Source organism: Phytophthora sojae (genome assembly GCF_000149755.1).
Source record: "Phytophthora sojae unplaced genomic scaffold PHYSOscaffold_2, whole genome shotgun sequence".
NCBI lineage: Eukaryota > Oomycota > Peronosporomycetes > Peronosporales > Peronosporaceae > Phytophthora > Phytophthora sojae.
The window spans coordinates 10,056,433-10,075,656 of NW_009258116.1; the positions used below are offsets into that span (position 1 = coordinate 10,056,433).

At 52.1% G+C, this 19,224-nt stretch overlaps 7 protein-coding genes across 7 annotated transcripts; 4 read left to right on the forward strand and 3 right to left on the reverse strand.

Moving 5' to 3' along the window:
• Nucleotides 1-3,405: 3,405 nt before the first annotated feature.
• On the forward strand, nucleotides 3,406-4,170 carry PHYSODRAFT_482931 (necrosis inducing-like protein NPP1 type; the record flags this gene model as incomplete). The annotated part of the gene is made up of 1 exon (XM_009522952.1): nucleotides 3,406-4,170. The coding sequence occupies one exon, from the start codon at nucleotides 3,406-3,408 to the stop codon at nucleotides 4,168-4,170; it is 765 nt and encodes a 254-aa protein (XP_009521247.1).
• A 1,351-nt stretch (nucleotides 4,171-5,521) lies between these two features.
• On the reverse strand, nucleotides 5,522-5,866 carry PHYSODRAFT_486460 (hypothetical protein; the record flags this gene model as incomplete). Its single annotated transcript, XM_009522953.1, has 1 exon — nucleotides 5,522-5,866. The coding sequence occupies one exon, from the start codon at nucleotides 5,864-5,866 to the stop codon at nucleotides 5,522-5,524; it is 345 nt and encodes a 114-aa protein (XP_009521248.1).
• A 6-nt stretch (nucleotides 5,867-5,872) lies between these two features.
• PHYSODRAFT_412287 (hypothetical protein) lies at nucleotides 5,873-6,334 on the reverse strand (the record flags this gene model as incomplete). Its single annotated transcript, XM_009522954.1, has 1 exon — nucleotides 5,873-6,334. A coding segment is annotated over one exon (462 nt), but the record flags the coding sequence as incomplete, so codon positions are not given.
• Nucleotides 6,335-9,545: 3,211 nt separating this feature from the next.
• Nucleotides 9,546-10,313, reverse strand: PHYSODRAFT_405901 (hypothetical protein; the record flags this gene model as incomplete). The annotated part of the gene is made up of 1 exon (XM_009522955.1): nucleotides 9,546-10,313. A coding segment is annotated over one exon (768 nt), but the record flags the coding sequence as incomplete, so codon positions are not given.
• A 1,455-nt stretch (nucleotides 10,314-11,768) lies between these two features.
• On the forward strand, nucleotides 11,769-12,119 carry PHYSODRAFT_408908 (hypothetical protein; the record flags this gene model as incomplete). The annotated part of the gene is made up of 1 exon (XM_009522956.1): nucleotides 11,769-12,119. A coding segment is annotated over one exon (351 nt), but the record flags the coding sequence as incomplete, so codon positions are not given.
• Nucleotides 12,120-12,311: 192 nt separating this feature from the next.
• PHYSODRAFT_411900 (hypothetical protein) lies at nucleotides 12,312-13,085 on the forward strand (the record flags this gene model as incomplete). The annotated part of the gene is made up of 1 exon (XM_009522957.1): nucleotides 12,312-13,085. A coding segment is annotated over one exon (774 nt), but the record flags the coding sequence as incomplete, so codon positions are not given.
• Nucleotides 13,086-13,980: 895 nt separating this feature from the next.
• On the forward strand, nucleotides 13,981-14,568 carry PHYSODRAFT_394546 (hypothetical protein; the record flags this gene model as incomplete). The annotated part of the gene is made up of 1 exon (XM_009522958.1): nucleotides 13,981-14,568. A coding segment is annotated over one exon (588 nt), but the record flags the coding sequence as incomplete, so codon positions are not given.
• Nucleotides 14,569-19,224: the final 4,656 nt, after the last annotated feature.

A 19,224-nucleotide genomic window follows, 5' to 3' on the forward strand; every position in this document is an offset into this window, starting at 1 on the left:
AACCGTCTTCGTGCCCTTTGCTGAGATAGTTTTCTTCGGCACGTATTCAAAAAATACAGCTAGAAAGTATGTTAGACGTCTAGCATTAAATCATAATAAAAAATAAAACATTTTCGCACCTGTTTGGTCTGCGTTGAATATTTTGGTGCAGTTTTGTTCGACAGCAGTTTGAAGTACCAAGGCGCGAAATGCTTGGGCAGCCTCAGCCGCGTCTTGAGGAGTGGTTTGGCCTTGATGCGTTCTTGTGCGCAACGACAGTCTGGGTCGCCTCATGAACAGCTTCATCCAAGTTGAGGAGGCGGAGAACTTGTCGGGAGCAAAATCAGATTCCTTAGCCACTTCCATTGCCTTTGTTTTCAGCATGAACCGGGACACAGGAATTCCTTCCTTCCTAAATGTGTTGATCCACCGGACGATCTCTTCTTCTGCCTCGAGGCTCAAGACGGTGCCGTCTCCGAGCTTCCGAGAGTTAAGATGGCGTGCTCGGCCAGATGCACACGCTGACTGTATTGAAGCGGAGGCCTTTTCCATTTGCTGATCTGCTTTTCTTTTGCTCTGGGGTCTTTTCGTGTGAGCTGCCCGTAGAAGTGCAGAATGGTGGCCTTGATGGAGTTGCCCTTGTTGAGAAACTTGAGGGCGTCTCGCTTGTCGCCGTAGGCCACGGCAACTCGTTTGTATTGCTTTCGGCGCTTACTGGAGCCTGTGATGCACGGTCGACCCATGCTTCCTTCCCGCGCTGAAGCTTAATGCGATACTGCTCTTTTAGAACCAATGGCGCGTAAAAATAACCGATCCCATATGAAAAGTACTGACCAATCGCAATGGCTAGATGTAGTTGTCGCCAACGACTAAACGTCGCCAAGGACTAAGACTATACGGTAGTTCAAACCAAACCAAAATTACCAGCAAACCAGGTTCATTACGGTTTCACGGTTTGGTTTGAAGTGGTTCGAACCAACCGAAAGCAAACCAAACCAAAACAAACCTCTAGCATCGGATTGGTCTAAATCAAGCGCTTGCTGACTACTCGCGTGCGAATGTCGCATAGCATTGTCAACTAGGTCGCCTTCGACTTGGCTGGAAACACCTACAACTAAAAGTGCTGCTACATATTGGTGTTGGTACTATAATAGTGCTAATTGCCGTGACGAGGACGTGCCCTTGCGGGACCACACCCATGAGTATCGCGTGTGCCGCAATTCACTTGCTGAAGCTGGCGCGTGGAGTTTGAATGGTGATATGCACTTCGCCGAGCTACTGACAACTGAAACTTTTCGTTGAGGCTGCTGAGTCGACAATCTGCTGGCTGGAGTACACAAAGCTTAAGCCAAGCCGAGTTACGCGTTAAGTCACGAAACTGATCTGCTGGGGCCACGCCCTCATTCTTTGGGTGTTCGCGGTTTAAGCGGATGTATGATCCACAGTATTAAAGTATTAAAGTGCACACAATGCAGAGGTAGTGTATGGCTGAGCGTGTTGAGTAGTCCGATTACTCAGATCAAAAATAATGAATTATCGCATTCGGGTTGGTAGTACAGGTCGTGCTTTTCAATACAACGTTTAAGACGTTTAGTGCGATTTGCCTTACTGTTTTCACGAGGGTGGGTGGCATCCTGGCGCGCGCTCCGTGCATTCGCCGCAAATACCTACCTGCCTAATCGGCGATTAGGCAGGGGCGTGTCTGCGCAAGCGAGTGGAATACGAGAAAGAGACAAAGAAAAACGAATTGTGTATTCCCTCAAGTGCAACGACGTTAGTGTATGTACGACCCAACGCCGATGTTATTGCCCGACACCAGCCATGTCGGCCTGTCGGGCGCGACTCATCCCCAGGTTCACTCAGGCCTTGTGAGGCATGCGGCTTTTTGCGAAAGATAGTTCATCTGTTTGACAGAGGATACTTGCACCGGGTCAGCTCCAGTCGGTGCAGCGTGGTGCACCGGGCCACACCGACTGGCCCGGTGCACGGTAAAAGAATAGGCTGACACTCTGTTTTTTGTCGAGAACATTTCCGTATGTTGGTTGGACGTTCCAACCAAGTTGGCAGCAAGTTGCTGCCAGCAACCAACCAACCGAGCGAGCACCAGCACGAGCATGGGCCAAGTGGCCAAGTCTGGTCAATTTGGCCACCGAGTTGGAGGACTTGATCGCCAAGTCCTTGGGTCTAAGTGTCCTCACAGTACCACTACATATCACTTCGGTTCGAGAGCAAGCGGCTGAGCTGCACTAAATGCAGTATTCTGTATGTTACTGTACCATTGCGTGTAGTCTGAAGTAGCTACAGTACTGACAAAAGTGCTTCGAGGCACTAAGCAACACACGCTGGATCTACTTTAATGTTTAGTGCCAACTACTTGTTACCACAACATGTTGCCTGCCGGGCTGCGCTTGGCTGGACGCCCCCGCGCCAAGCAGTCTAGCCAGCCGAGTACTGCACGAGGCGCTGGTAAGCTCGGTGCAGGGCCCCCCTCCGCAAATACCGCGTGCTTGTGTTGGCCCTGTGCGCACAACTCCCCCCCCCCCCCCAGCTAACACGCAAATGATACCATGATCTTAGCACACACGCACACCCTCTCCAAGTTAGCAGGGGCTTGCATTTCGACCTGCTTGCCTCCTTCTCGTCCTTTTCGTAAATAAAGGAGTTCCTTCACCGATTTTGGAGTGTTGAACGTCAAATCACCAGCTGTAGCTCTAAGCACATCTCAAGATCTCTTACTGGCTGCCCGGTGCAAGCAGCCACTATCCATCTGTTTTGACCGACCAGAAAGCCCGAAGTTCGAAGAACCAATGATTGATTACTCGGCGACGCAGGCGACGGGAATCTGTTTTTCCGGATCTTCGAGGGGAGATTTACCCGTACAAGAGGAGCGGTAGTTCGTGCCGACAACGACTAGGCGACAGGTAGAGGGGGCCTTCAGGCCTGCTCATCCTTAGATTTAGTCCCAAGCTAACCCTCCACGCCACTCCGAGATGATCCTTGGAAACAGAAGCGGCCACGAAACCAATCCGCCCAAAACCACCGCAGTTGGTTCGGAATTGCACGATCCCAGTAATAAACTAATAACCGACGGAAATATGGTTCAAAGGTCGCGCAGTTTTCACTCGAACCTTAAGTTCGCACTTTGGGTGGTTTGGTTTGTTTCAGGCGTGAGGAACCTACAGTACAGTGTCAACTTCCCAATATTAAGTTCTCTGCCCTAATAAGCGATCAGTACTGTTGTCCGGATCTCCAACTTCGATCATGGTGATTACGCGTAGTCGAGGATCACGAACTCACCTCACCCCTGGATATACGGCACTACTGTATGGCATACAATATTGCCGTCCCGTCCAGCAACTCGCAATGTGTAAACTAAACTCTCTGGACGCTCAGTTTCCAATTCCTCGCCTGCACAACAACTAGACCATGGGCCTGCTACCACCGCTGTTCATCATCCTTGCCGTGACAAGCTTCTGTTCAGCCGGGGCTGTCGCGATCGTCCACGACAAGGTGCAGCCATTTGCCCAACCCGCGCCGGTCACCATCTCCGAGAAGGTTGCCGTCAAGTTCAAGCCGAGTCTCGCCATTCGTGAAACGTGCCACCCGTACCCTGCCGTCAATGCCGCCGGCGAGACGAGCAGAGGGCTCAAAGGGGAGGGTAAACCCGAGAGTAAATGCAGGGGGTCGGAGCTGGGGTCGCAAGTGTACGGCCGAGCTACTTGGCACAAGGGCATGTGGGCCATCATGTACGCGTGGTACTTCCCCAAGGACAGCGTATCGAAATTTGGCCAACGACACAAATGGAATGCCGCGGTCGTGTGGCTGGACAACCCTGCAATTGTGAAGCCCGAGATACTCGCTGTATCTGCAATTGGTGTGAATGGGGTATACGACATCAGAACGATCAGCGGCCCACCACGTTGCTATAAGACACGAAGCTCGGAGTGGTGTGAACCAGCTCTTGTCGACTGTATCAACGGCACGACTCCTATGCTCAGATACATACCGGGTAAAATTGCTAGCGGCCTGATGACGACTACGAATAGGGGTCGTGGAGAATTCCAGGACCTCATTATGTGGGAGCAGTTGACTGAAGCAGCGCGGAGCGCTCTGACAGCGGCAGACTTTGGAGCTCCCTTTGTCGACGGAGCTTTTAAGTCGAACCTAGACTCCGCCCGTCCGTCCTTTTAGTTTTCACCCGCTGAATTCAAACGCCCAAGACTCAGAAGCCCGCACTGTCCAGGCCGAAGAAAATGGAAGAACGGAATACACTAAAAAGTGTGAGAAAGAAAAAATATTTTTCCGAGAAAAACTTGGTTTGTTCATTTTGATTCAGCCGCCTACAGGAATTAGAGAACTTTAGTTTCTCGAGCTACTTCAACTTTCGGAGCTGAAATGCGTTGCTCATAAAATAGACTCCTTGGAGTCTCAGGGGTACACCCGATAGCTCCACTGGAGTTAACTGCACCTTTCACTCTAATTAGTCGTGCGACTTTTATAATAATCTATATATATAAATTCGAGATCCGTCAGTGTGTCACGCTTCTTAGACCCTTTGGTTAACTAATAATGGATGCGGAGCCCCGCAAGCGTGTCTCTTTAAAACAGGTTTTCGCCGAGCACGTGAGACTGCCCTCGGCGGTGGCCTCTAGTGTAGAACACACAACATATGTGGTACACACAGGGGTCTCCATGCTCCGTGAAGGCTGGTACAGGAGAGTTTTGGTATAAACCCCTTCTTTTTATTTTTATTATTTTTCATATTAGCTACGGTCATCTCCTGCGCCGGCTTCGCAGCCGCCCCTTAAAACTGTAGGTACTAGTTATCAACCGGCAATGCTTTACAAAATTAAACACTGAACCTTGGCTGAGATCATTTTGCTGCTTGTAGCAATTTTCGACTTGAAAATGCAAATGATTATCTCTAGTGCTATTACAGTCCGCCTCAATCGTTCTCTTTACTTCAATTCGTTTATCGGTACCCTGCTCAGTATATGTACTGATTCAAATCAGTACCGTCGGTAGCACACCGGTTCGATCTGCCCACGCATATAAACCTTTTGGAGGGCCCAGTGCGGCACCGAAGTCGTAGAAATGTGCCAGTTAGATGTCAAGAGGGGTCATCGTTTGACTTGGATGTACCACGGATATAATCCGATTTGGTCTGCGATAGCAGCACCAACGTTGCTTCCTATCCCTTTATAATTCCACTATACCAAGGTTAGGATAAAACGTGCCACGAAGCTTCCCGTTCACTAATTAAACGGGGTACTGTAAGATCCGATAATGCCATCTGAAATATATATTTGATATCTATCCTCAGTACTTTAATTCGTAGCACTTTGACGACATCAGGGTTTGGTAGTAGTCAGCATAGTAGTAGCGATAGTAGTGATACTACTACTACTATAAAACTACTATAGTACTGGGTCTGGACTTGATAGTAATGATATATTTCATTTTCATGGTGAGGTATATTGTGTTCATTTAGAGCTAGGTACTAACGATCAACAATATCCGAAGCTAACATCCATACGCGTTGTTAGCTGTGATTGTGCCGTCTCTCCTGAGGATGACCAGTCCTATCAATTCGTTCCAGTAGCTGAGGCTTCCCAATTTGCCACTCACCGATATCACGATTCACGCTTTGAAGGGCGATGTCCCAGTGCCCGGGCGGCAGACCCCGCCCGGTGTCGGCCAGCTGCTTGCTCGCGTGTGTATACATCGCCATGCTGGCGAGGGCATCAGCAATTTTGTTGTAGGTGCGGTAGTGGTGTGTCCATGTCTCCACTCGACAGTAGTCGGCTAGCACCCGACAGTGCCAGTACAGTCTCGCAAGATGCGCAGCAAGAGGCGGTCGCCGTCCGTCCAATTGTTTGATGATCATCATGCTGTCGCCGACAACATGTAGCGGCTCCAGCCCACATTTGTTCGCGTATTTGAGGCCATGTAGGAGTCCACGATACTCAGCCGTATTGTTCGTAGTGCGTATATCTCCATACGCCATACTCGCAAACCATACGGGCACACCAGCTCTCGCACCAGGGTCAAGCCGAACAATTACAGACCCACTACCCCCTGGGCCTGGGTTTCCACGCGATCCCCCGTCAAAGAACAGCACATAGACCGTATCAGCCGCAACGACAGGAATGGGAAGTGGGTCATAGTTCGCGGCCAGCGCGTTCACAACTATCCGAGCAGCCCGGCGCTCTGCAGAAGAGCTGACATTCGTTGCGTAGGACGCATCGATGGTGAGGTAGCTCTGACGTAGCCGCACCCGTAACAGCGCACGGAATCGATGAGCGTGGGGCTTGGGATCTGGATTCAGATACTCGGATCGCCATTTCCAGATCCCCGAGCCGCCAGCACTTCGCTGCTGCGTTAGGGATAAACCGAGCGATGTCGTCCCTCATATCCTTCTGATACCAGCGAAACGCTTCACCCAGCCGATCAAAGAAGCCCTGGGGGATGATAGCCAGCTTAAAAAGATAAGATCATACGAGAATCGGTGATCTCCACTGAGTGAAGCGCGCGCCAAGACTTGATAAATTCCGTCCACAGACTCCTAGCCGCGGGGCACTCCCAAAAGACGTGAGTAAGCGAGATCTTGGAGTTCTGGCACTCCGCGTGGGGGCATCCAGGCTTGCCGGTATTGCGGACGAACAAGTTCAGGCCCCGCACTTTGAGCCGATATAATAGTCGCTCCCCCATGCGTTAAGTCCAACCACCTTGCGAATAGATCCCCACTCAAGCGCGCCAAGCGAGAGATGGAAGGCCGAGGATTCTTGTTCCCAAGCGCACATGCGGTGTTGAAGCTCCAGTTTCCCCTTTTCCCTCGCGGCAGCTGCTACCACCGCTTTAAAGTGGTGACGGACGCCCTCGAGCCCAGCGACGAGCGAGTGTAGGGTGAAGTTCAATCGCCGATATCACCGAGGATGACGGAATCAGTTTGTGCAGTGCAGCCAGAAGACCTGCCGTGGACGGCGCCTCAACGTGTGTGGCGCATGTATCCCCAACCGTGATGATTGTAGCGTGACTCGGTGAATCAGCACTAGGAGGCTGAACCAGATAGGGGTGGTCAGGCATGGCAGCCTTCAGTCGCAGCTCCCGTGACGGCGCATGTTCGTGGATTAGATCCGGGAAGTTGGCCAACAGCAGCTCAATAAGACGCGACAGTTGAGCCAGTCGTACCGAGGAAGCTGCCTTGGCTGGTTCTCCTCCACAATGAACCTGGAATCCAATGTGGCCTGGGGCAACATGCCGCCAGCCCAGGACATCGCGAAGCAGCGTGGACGGAGTAGCTAGGAGTGGGAAGGCCTTCGCGAGATTGACTCGCTCACCGTCCGCATCCCAGAGTTGAAGGGCTCGGATCTCCTGGAATGGTAACCACTCCATGTGGGCCACACCTTTGGATTCACGACACCAGTCTCTCAGCGCCTTCATCGCTGGGCTTTTTAGCAGCGTAGTGTCAACCAGGCATGAGCCATCGCTCCAGTCGTAGGAGGAAGAGGGAGTAACAAGGTTGACCATACGTGCAATACTTGAAGCAAGCACAGGGGAGGGGGTATCAGCCTTGTCAGTCCCAGCTACTCTCAGCATAGTTTTTCCAGCGGTCCAGACAGTCGAAGGAAAAGGTAACCCAGCAAAGCCTCCAGCACGATAACCGCAAGTGATGAATACCGTCGGCGCGCCAGGTCCCGCAGTTCCAGCAAATAGTATGTCACCAACAACATTCATAGTCTTGGAGCTCGTTACGGCCCATCGGACCGTCTCCGTAGCTGCAAAAGCCAAGAGCTCCACCTTTAGGTCAGGAACAGCAAGGCCCCCGTCAGCTCGTGGGAGTAGCGCAACATCCTGGTTGACCCAATGAGCTCCAGCAATCGTGGAGCTGCCGAAGTGTCCGTGCCATACAAAGTTCCAAATCTTAAGCTGGAGTTCACTCACCCACTCAAGTGTAGGCCGCGCATGCTGCGCGACGTGAAGTAGTTTGGGCAGAATCACAACCGCTGCAATCGTTGCACGTTGATCAGGAGTAAGCGTCTTTAGTTCAGCGAGACGAATTCGGATAGTGAGTTGGGACACCGCTTTGGTCCAGGCAGCCGCGACAACATCGGAGCCACCAACTTGTGCCCCAAGATAGCGGCAGCATCGCTCTGTTGGAAGAAATTGCAGCGGCTCAGGGAGTGTTGAGCCGCTGATGGCCCCGGTTGGTCGAAGAGCGATCACCACGGTCTTAGTCGCGTTTACCCGGAGGCCACTGACATTTCCAAATCGTGAAGTAACGCCCAGCAGAATTGGGACTTCAGACGGAGATCCTAAGTAAACCGTGGTGTCGTCCGCAAATCCTGCAATCTTCAACAGAACTCGGCCGCAGGCTGCGGATAAAGTGATACCACTAATACCTGCCACCGCTTCAATTAATCGGTATAATGGTTCCAGCGCAATAATAAAAAGCATAGGAGCAAGCGGACAGCCTTGCCGGATTCCACTCGTGACTTCCACCAGTCTAGACCGAAGTCCGTTGACGAGGAAACGGACCGTCGTGCCGCGATGAAGAAATTCAGCGCCGCGATGTACCGAGCTGGATAACCAAGCCACACTAAGACGAGAAATAGGAAAAGGCGAGCCAGCGAGTTATAAGCCTTCTCGAAGTCGAGGAGCATAGCGAGCGCTTCCTGGTGTGTGTCATCCGTTTCAGCTGTCACCTTCGCGGCCGAGAACAAATCAATTGTGTCATGTAGTTGCCTACCTGGTACGAATCCAGCTTGGTTTTCATGGATGACACTGCCCAAGGTCGAGCTCGTTCTTGTCGCCAAAATTCGAGTAAAGATCTTGTAGTCAGAGTTGAGCAGAGCCAGGGGACGATAGTTGAGTGGGTTGGATAGATCACCGGACTTTTTCAAGCAAAATATATCCGCCTCAAGAAAAGTCTCCGGGAAGATACCAGCCTCATACCACAAATTGTATAACTTCGTCAAACTCGGAACAAGGAAGTCGGCGTAGTCACGATACCAATCGTTGCCAAGTCCATCGGGGCCACAAGCTTTTCCAGCCTTGCATGCTCCGATAGCGCCTTGCACCTCAGCCTCTGTGATCTGTGTAACAAGCGCGTCCGGATCGCTGAGCTGAACAGGAGGTTCCAAAGTGGAAAGAAGGTCACGAATGTCGGATTCTAGGGGGAGTTCCTTGCGCAAGATCGGCGTCCAGGCGTCTGCAAAAACATCAGCTTTGTCGTGATCCGGTCGTTGCTGCATGTTGGGGTCAGCGATCAGCTTGGGGACTACATTGTCCGCAAACGTGTTGGAAACACGATTGAAGAACGATCGTGGCGACCTGGCCCCATGCCATGTGTGTTCGCGGAATTGACGCTGCGTCTTGTAAGAGGCGCGAGCAGCCTCCAGCTCTGCAATACGCCTTCGAAGGCGCTGAACTCGTGAAACATGTGCAACCTCGTCCAACGAGAGCCCGTCTAGTCAAGCCGTGACGTCCTCAATTGGGTCAGCTTGACCAGATTCAGCCTGGAGAGCCGTGGTTAGCTGACGATATAGGCGCCGCCGCTTTTGACGAATTCGCCGCTTCAATGAGTCCCATTCTATCGCTGTCGCCGACGCACTTTGACCTTCTTCAAGCCAGTCTCCAAAAGAGTCTAGGGCGCCCCGAATAGATGCATCTACCAGTGACTTCGCGTGAGGCGGCACTGGATAAGCACGCACTGGCCTCTTGACACGAATGGGATTGGATGGAGAACGCAAATGGGATAGAACGCCGTCATGATCGCTTAGTCCGGTGGGCAGTACATCCACTTGTGCAACCCAGCGTTGAGCCTCGATCGAAGCATACCAGCGGTCAAGGCGACTGGAGACGTGAAAGTCATCAACGTTGTAGTGATATGTGTGAAAGGCTTGTTGAAATGACTCCAGCCTCTCAGTCTCAGCCCGCAAAGGCATCATCGGTCGCAGACAATCAGTTAGTTCCCACTGTTTGAGCAATATCCGCAGCGCCGGAGAGTCGTGACTGCTGGTAGTGCGCCGTAGCGTACGATCTAGCACTGGATCAAATGTGCAGTTAAAATCTCCACCAAGAAAAACAGGCACATCAGCAGGTCGTGGCAATCGCATGACGTCGTCAAAGAATTTCTCACGCTCTGTACGGTCGATAGGTGCATAGAGATTGATGAGAGCGAAACGTTGACCAGCCAGGTCGCCCAGAACTGCAGTCAACCTCGGCGACCACCGATCTTGCCATAGCGGGGTCACATTTTTCATCGCGCCGTGTGGGTTAATGAGAATACCCGTGCCTCCAGCACTACCATTGGCTTCCCCCCAGAACGAGAGCTGCGGACACCCCGGCCCAACACGAAAACCCCACCAGTTGGCATGCTCGCGGGTCGCTTGGTCAACAAGCCGTGCTCCAACATGCGTTTCCTGCAAAAAGATAACATCTTTGCGCCCGTGCTTGGTAGTAGACTTGTCCATGTATTATGAGCCGAAGGTGTCGCTCCGAATCCTCGAACGTTTTGCGTAAGAAAACCAAAGGTCCGGTCATCCTTGTGCAGTTTCACTGAACCAGATTCCAGGCTCTTAGCCATCATTACGTGTTCGCGTTGCTTCCGTTGTCGAACACGTAGCCGGCGCTGCCCATCCAATTCCTTCCTTAGCGAGCGTGTCCACTCCCGTTGCGACTGGCGAGGGTAAACATCCTCCATAACCGATTGCTGCAGCTGTGGTCCCGGCAGTTGTGTCGTCATGCGCGCTGACGCGCGCCGTTGCGTCTGAGGTGCCGACGACTGCACTCCAGGCGCAGAAGCCCCGCGCGGGCCCTTAGTACCGACCAGCAGTGGAAGGATCTGCATCAGCGTACAAATCTATCTACGTCTGCCCCGACGGAGCGTGAATTGCCGCGCTCCAGTCACAACCTTCGAGAATCCCAGTGCACAACGATTTCACGAACGGGAACTCTTGGTACCAAACCGCTCTGGAACCCAGTGGTGTCCTGCCCATGGGTGTAGTTGCCCACGTGGTAACGACGTACGGGAGTAAATGGAGTAAAGCCCAGCCCGTCTTATCCAGCCCAGTACTATTGTCTCTGCAGTATTGGGGTCCTGTTATCCGCCGTAGCCGCTTCCATCGTTCCTTGTCGCCAGCTAATTGTCTTTGAGTATCAGGGGGTCCCTTGCAGATTGCTGCTAGCCAGACCTCACAGTGTCCACGTGCATCCTGCCCAACACTATCGTCGAGAAGAGCCCGTTCCAGGGCGGCCACCTGCTCTCGACATGCCTCATATCACTCTCAAAGATCCTCGGCCAGACCAAGTGACCCTTCGTCCTAGCTGAGAACACGGCAGAGCTCTACGCGTGGAGAGGCGCGTGGCCTGGGTTCTTAAACTCAGGAAGAAGCTAAGCCAGACCCCATGAAGCAACCAGGTCGGCCGCCCGACCAACCACTAAACCCAACCCAGGGAGTCCCTTGGCGAACAGGCCGGATGCGAATGCGAGCATGAACTGTGTTCCAGGAGGAACATCTCCGGCATCGCCAGGCAGTGAGCGGGAGTGCCCTCCGGACGACTCTGCGGTCAAGTCGAGAGAAAGCGAGTGGAGCACTCATGCGAGCAGAAAGACGAAAAAGCACTTGAAGGTAGCCGCCGCAACGAGCGTGAACGAGAGAGATGGCACCAAGGACGAAAAAGCGCAAGCAAACCCGAAGCCCAAGACGCGACAATCTCCCAGAAACACGTCACTACCGCGCAAACCGACTAAAGCTGGCGAAGAGAATGGCGACGGTAGGGCGTCGTTCCTCAAACTGATCGAATACCTGCGCTACACCGCCCAGCCCAAGCGTGTGTACCAATTGGTGGTCAGAATTCAAGAGCTTGGCCGGCAACGTCGTTTCGAGATATTCAAGGCAAGTCTACACTCAATGGAGAACGAGGAGCAAAAGACGGCCCTGCTTAACGAATGGGCGGATGGTATGCCAGCAAAGCTGCGTGAACGCTACTCAAAATACGCAGGCTCCTGGGACTACGCTAACGAGAGTGAAGCGCTCAGCCTAGCGAGAACACTGTACAACTGGGTGATTATTGAAAGGATCACGAAGAAGGAGCTCGACAACAGGATCCAGTTCTTCGTCTTCTCTAACAAACCGGCCCCAACAACATACATGGCTGCAAAATCTATCGGACCGTCTAGAAGCTACAAAGACGCACTTCAGACTGGTAGCGGTGGTGTACTCCCAGCTGATACCAAGTCCTCAGGTAGCGAGCAACCTGTAAATGACCAAGCGGAGCCACTGATGCAGCCAAGACCGATGACCGATGCGGAACGTGAAAATCTTAATATGCTGTTGTCCCGACGCCTCGACGAGGTGAACCCCCCGGCTTTCCTTTTGCAGGTCTTCACGCCTGGCCAGATGGCGATCTTCATGGAAATGCTGCAAGGGCAGGAGTACCCTCTATATGGGCATCTCATGCCAGGTCATTTTGTTCGCGATGGGCTGAGCCAAAGCACGCTTTTCCAACTAATCGATGCAGGATCCGCTGCTGTTGCTGAGCAACAACAACACGTACAACTGCTGAAAGCAGACTTAGCCCGACTGGAACTGAATCAAGAAACCAGAGTGGTGAGCTTTTACTTCCGTAGTCGACGAGCGGCTCAGCGTTGGAGTGGAATGATTTGCCCATTTGATGGAAAAGGACTTGAGTTGGTGGACTACAACGAACTCCGGTATCAACGCCCGAACGCTGTCCTCCGACTCGACCACTTCCGGTTTTCACTATTGCTGCTTCGTGGTAAGATCTCGCCACTCGAAATGTATGAGCTCTTAACGAAAGAACTCAAACAGCAAGTGAAATCAATCAAACACCCGAAACTGAACGAGCCGGGGCGAGGACGAGAGACATGGGAAGTTATCATCGAGGGACCAATATGCCCGCTGGTGCTCAGCAAGCACACGCGCATTCACCTCCCGAAAACTCACCTATTGATTCACCTGAGCGATGTACACATTAATTTGCCCTGTGTGAAGTGTAGTAGCAAGTGGCACTCCCAGATGCGATGCAACGCTCAGTCCGAAAATTGCAAGCAGGCAGCAGATCAACGCACGCTGAAGATAACGCCGCAGGAAGCAAGCCCTTCGATTAAAAAGGAGATCGCATCGGTTGGTCCCTCAATCCAAAACGTTGACCAGCTCTTTGACTTTTTTGCTCGTTGGGGCGTACCAGAGACCAAACCGTGCTCGACGGAGTCGAAACTGAAGCACCAGGAAGATGAGGAGGTCACCCCAGGTAATGTGGAAAATGATGATAGGGTTATGGATGGGTCCCTCAGATAACCATGACAAGACCATAATGGGGGCCGACGAAGCGAAGAAAGCTGACGGCCATGTAGACACGGACATTGAAATGGAAGGCGATAGCTCGAGCGACAAGGACGCCGCAACCCCTGAAACCAGAGAACGTTTGCTGGAGACAGCTCAATCCAGCACCAAGACGGACGCAGTGGCCACTTTGGATGAGGCAAAACCTGTTGCGTACAAGGCAAGCAAACCCATCCCGGTCCAGCTACAACAAAAGCGCGCACGCGCCAACACTGAGGCTGAACTGCAAGAGGTTGCGCCCCGGAACCAAGGCGATGGGAGGCCACTTCACGAAAGAGACGCTGCTACCCATGAGCAGCATCGGCGCGTACTTAAGCAACTTTCAGGAAGACGACAAAAGAAAATATTGCGTCAAGGCTCCAAAACGCAAGAGTGCTCAGTGGCATCTCTGTCGCCAACCAAACAACAGGCCGCGGAGCCGAAAGCGCTAAAGCAACAATCTCTTTCTGACGCTTTTGCCGGTGAACGGGACGCACCGCATCTACCTTCTGAAGATGAGGTGAATAAGTGGACGGATCTGGAGAAGACGGAGATGGATAGTGGGCCGACACCTTCGGTCCTCATGGAAACGCAAGATGAAGATGAAGACGTGGAATGCGTGGGTGAAAATCTAACCGAGACAAAACGCGATCTCCAGGTATGGCTCAACGCGATTGGGGGGAAGATCACGGACGTAGAAGCTAATGGGCAGTGTGGGCGGCTAGCGATCTATGCGGCGGCGCACAACGTTGAAAATGACGTGCTCGATATGACGCCAAAAACCATACAGGAGGCAACAATGTGGAAGAGAAAGATCCTAAGTGTGCTGCTCGCGAAAATAAATCCACTTGTGGAGGCAAAGGTAATTGATCTTGCAACTGAACAAGGAACCAGTTATTCATCGAGCACCACTCCGACGACGACACACTCGAACGCGGACCCTTTACTCATGTACTGGGACTCAGAGCGAAGGCGCAGCGTAGAAATCCCCGTTCCGCAGAGCTGCTGGGTGAATATGACGATTCTGCATGGGGCAACTCTGTTTCTACGAGAGCCGGTATATGTACTAGATGTGCACCAGGATGGTGGCACATACCTCGGAATGTATGCGTATCGAAAAGTAGACCGCCACGGAAAAGCAGAAGACATCCCATTTTTCGCGAACATTCATGCCGACAAGGGGCTACAACTGCTGGAAACTCTGCGAGGAAAAGGAGTTCGTCCTGTCATGATTGTACTTACACGCTCGGTTCACAAAGGCAGCGAGAACTCACCACCAGTTATTAAGAACCACTACAAAGCAGTGACTTTCTCTTCTCTTCCGACCGGGCTCCTAGATTCGAGAGGGTACAGCTCCATGACGAAGGCCCATCAAGCAACGCTAACAGAACAAGGTTTTACGCTCCAGGTTGGAGGCAACTTAGCTCAAGCAACGCTCGCACGCACGGCATCCAATGCGGTAACCAGAGCACGGCAGCGAGCAGGAGAAATGGCCGACTCTTCTTCGGCCGGCTCCACTGATACAACAACGAGCACCTTTGGTATTCATGGTACCAATAATGTAGCAGAGGCGGGCACAAAGCAGCCCGAGACCTCTCTACAGTGCTGAAAGTTGCCACAGGAGGAAAATCTCGTCAGGTCCAGATCCAGACCTCGATACGAGATTTCTTTCCGCACGTATCGGAAACTCAGAGCAGCAAGCAGCTCCGGAGATGCTTTCGACAGGTTCGGCCAAAGCTAAGGATCAGCACCACCAACACAAAACAAGGAGCGAGAACGCAGAAGAGCGACCTTTCCCCGGATGATTTTACTTACCCAAAATGTGGGTGGCCTTGCATCTTATACCAAGCAGCTCCCGCAATTATTTCAAGGATTTCGAGAGCAGCAGCGTAATGGACTCAATGATTAGGTGATTATACAAGAAACACACCTGGATGAGGTGGAATCGGCTTTTGCAGAGCAGCAGTATAAAACGGTGTGGGGATACAAGCAGAGTTCACGGTCGGTCGTCTCCTTCTGGACACCCGCTCATGCCGGACAGAGGAATAAGCGGGCTCGTCATGGAGGCGTTACAATCTTAATCAACCCGCACGGGGCAATCCGCAACGCGCAACCTTGGAGCCAACATCTGTGGACTGCCTATAGGCAGTTCATTAGGTGCAGTCTGCAGGGGGAAGAGCTACTCGTAATGAATTTGTATGCCCCATCCGATCCCAAGGCGCGCAAGCAATTTTTCCAGCGACTTGTCGACATTCCAGTCCCCGACAACGTCAAGCTCGTAGTAGGGGGAGACTTCAACTGCGTCACCGATTCATTTTTCGATAGGAGATCGAGCGCTAGAACCGGAGACGCAGGACGAGCTGCGTTGCAACAATGGCTGGAATCGCTACATTTAGTTGACGCTGTGGACCACCTGAAGCCGGGCGATATGGACCCTAAAGCAAGGAACGATTTTGCAGCTGACCATCATACCTACTTCTACAAGCTTGCACATGAGAGGGTAGGCTCAAGTCGGATAGACAGGTGGTACCTTGCAGCAAGAATGCAGCCGTGGATTAAGCAAGTGAGCAAGATCGGGTGTCCAATTCGCTTGGACCATTACGGTGTTGCTCTCCAGCTGCAAAGTCCCAAAAACCCGCTGCGCATCAAACGCCTGCCAAAAATTTACCCCATGCTTGAATACATGACTGCCGCCGCTAAAAATCTAATTTCTTCTCGGATCGGTGATTTTCACAAGCACGTACACGAAATAGTGGACGAAGTGGACGCCGCGTGTTTGGCTGAGAGCTGGGATCGTTTCAAGAAGGGGCTAGCAGATGGGCTCGGGAAGCTTAAGCGTCAGTGTCGACGCAAGATGACTCGAGGTTTTCGGCACCGCATACGAAGAGTGCTAACGAAACTCAAGAAGTGTGAAAGCAGGGAAAACGGAGCTTCGGACCTAAGGGAGCAGCTGCTTGAGCAACTTCAAGCTATACAACAACAACGCAGAAGACTGCGGAGGCGGAACCTCACGCGTCAGCACACTTGGACCGGAAAATCCAACGCCAAGTTTTTCTTTCGCAGAATATGCACGAAGTTTAGTGACAACATTATTCATGATCTCAAGCAGAGCGGACTGCAACCGAAACGGGATCCTGCGGACAAAGCTAATATTTTAGCAGATGCGTGGTTTCCTGTAATGAACAGCGGTAGCGTGGACGTCAAATCTATCGATGAATATGTGGAGCGGCTGAAGAAAGGGTGGGCCAAATACGATCTAGAGATATGGATGACACAATAACAGAAGCAGAAGGGGAGGCAGCCATTCGCAAGTGCAAGCGCGGGAAGTCCGCAGGCCCAGAAAAACTTGGCAACGACTGGTACAAGGATCATTGTGATATTCTGGTGCCACTTTTGACGATTTTGTACAATCGATGGATAGAGGAAGGAGCCTTTCCGTCGAGCTTCCAGCAAGGCTACATCTTCAGTATTAAGAAAAAAGGAGATGCGAGCTTGCCGCTGAACTATAGACCGATAGCCTTGCTAAACTCCGACTACAAGATCCTGACCCGCATCTGCACACGAAGACTGCGCTCTCACATTTCGAAGCTGGTCCACGAAACACAATTTGGGTTTGTTCCCGGCCGAAGAATACACACCGCTATCAACTTGTTCGAGGCGGCAAAGGGCGTTTGCAAAACCAACCCAGAACTTCCAGACGCTCAAGCACTCCTACTCGATTTCGCTAAAGCGTATGATACACTCGATCGTCACTACTTGCTGGCAGTGCTACGGGCCAAGGGTTCCCGCCCAAATTTTGCCGCATGGTCGAAGTGACGCACGCCAATACAACAGCCACGTTTCTTGCTAATGGATACCCTTCGGCGCCAATACCAGTTACTAGAGGCATAAGACAAGGCTGCCCACTCGCTCCCTTACTCTTTATTCTAGCTGTCGACCTCCTCTATGACGAACTCGAGGCAACGGCAGATGCGTGTGGCATCATGCTACATGGGCAAACCGGAGCTTATCGACTTCACGTTGCTGGATATGCTGACGACACTGCAATATATATCAAGCACCGGAACATGCAAGCCGAAATTATCGCAGCGTTGGGACGCTTCTCAGAGCGGTTGGGGCTCCAAGTCAACGTCAATAAATCAATTGCGATCCCCCTCGGAAGTTTTCAGGCTAACCCTGCTCGCGAAATGAGTGTTGGCATGCCCATAATTGCTGAACAAGAATGCCGATACTTGGGTCATTGGGCTGGAAGTGAAGATACTACAGCCACGGAGTAAAGCTTTTGCGGCGCTAACTGTTCGACTAGCACTTGCCGTGGACAAAACGAACTCAACTGCGCAGCGAGTGGATATTGCCAACGCTATTATCATATCTACATAGCGCAACACGCGATTCCACACTCATCGGTAAAAGGCTGGGTGACTCGAACTTTCCATAAAAGAAGGTGGACTGGCAATGCCTAACCTAAGTGTAGAGCTACATGCCCTCAGCGCGCAAACCGTAGGCGACTGGGCTCTCGAGAGCTCGGGAATTATCAGAGTGGCTGGGGATATTTTGCGCTCGCGGGACGGTATAACAGAGACGATGATCACTCCAGTGTGGCGCGGGAAGACCCCCATAAATCTCCGAAATTCGATGTGGACAAATGGTAGCGTCTGGGTGGCGCGCTCGCTAGCACCAGCCTTCCCGGAAAATAGTATCAGCGGACAGACCGCATTGCTGGCTAAGTTTCGAAAGCGACACGGTGTCACAACACGATGGATAAATGGCGAGTTAGTGTGTGATCTCCGTTCAATACTCGTCGGAGTTCAGACTTACGCACGCTTCCTAGAAGAACGATTCGGTCGCTTTGTCGGAGACGGTGTAAAGCAGCTGAAACTACGCGATCTGCCACTCTTTACGACTACGGGGCAGCTTGAAAAAATGTGCAAACGCTTTTCTCTACTGGCACCGGCTTCATCCAGAGTAATTGATGTTTTTAACTGGGAATTGGTGAAACCGGGCGTTGTCAAGTGGAAATGCAGCAATTTTGCATATCGGATGGCGTCCCAACTTGCGCATCAAGTCCGTGATCTCTCGTTAGTGATACTGGCAAATTTTCCTGGGGTGGCTCTGACGAAGCTCAGGAGTAATGACATTATTGTCAGCCACAAATTACCAGACCCACACCATGAATTCCTGCTTAGTGACGGACCGGCGCATTTGTAACTCACACAGGGGGCTCTATGGAGCCTAGTGTTCTGGAGCATACCACTCCACCACTGTTAGATCAAGCCATAGCCACTTTTCTCGGGGTGCCCGTCGCCACGGTGTGGACAGTTCCCCACCAACTGGTGACTCGCTTGGCAGTCACATGGGCCGGAACGGCAAGGTGGCCGCAAACTCGAGCGAAATACAAGCGTCAAGCTGGAGAGAAAAGGATGTTGAAGGGGATACAACGAATCGAAAACGCAGCAATTGCGTGGGCCCGAGAAAGCGGTGTTATCAGCTCGGCTTTGGACCAAGTCCAATGGATGAGCATTTCGAGAATCCCAGGCACCTCCTCATACCTGCACTCACTCCTGTATAGACTCAAACTCCGTGCGTTGTCGCTGTGGGTCCCACCGCTCAAGCGCCAAGCATGCCCCCCCCCCCCCCCCCGCGGAATGCACACATCACGTCAACATCGCTCTCTCTCATGTCTTTTGGGAATGCCCGTACGCGCAAAGGAGGTGGAAGACTACTCGAAGCATTTTTGCGGAGCTTGATACTGAGTCCAATGCACCGAGTATTACCGAAATCTTCTCGTGTAGACTGACTTATCCTCCTGGGAAATGCGTGCGTCACGGAATGGAGTGGGCAAAACAGAACTCCCGTTTGCACAAGTTACAGACTACGGATGCAGTTCATGCTGTCG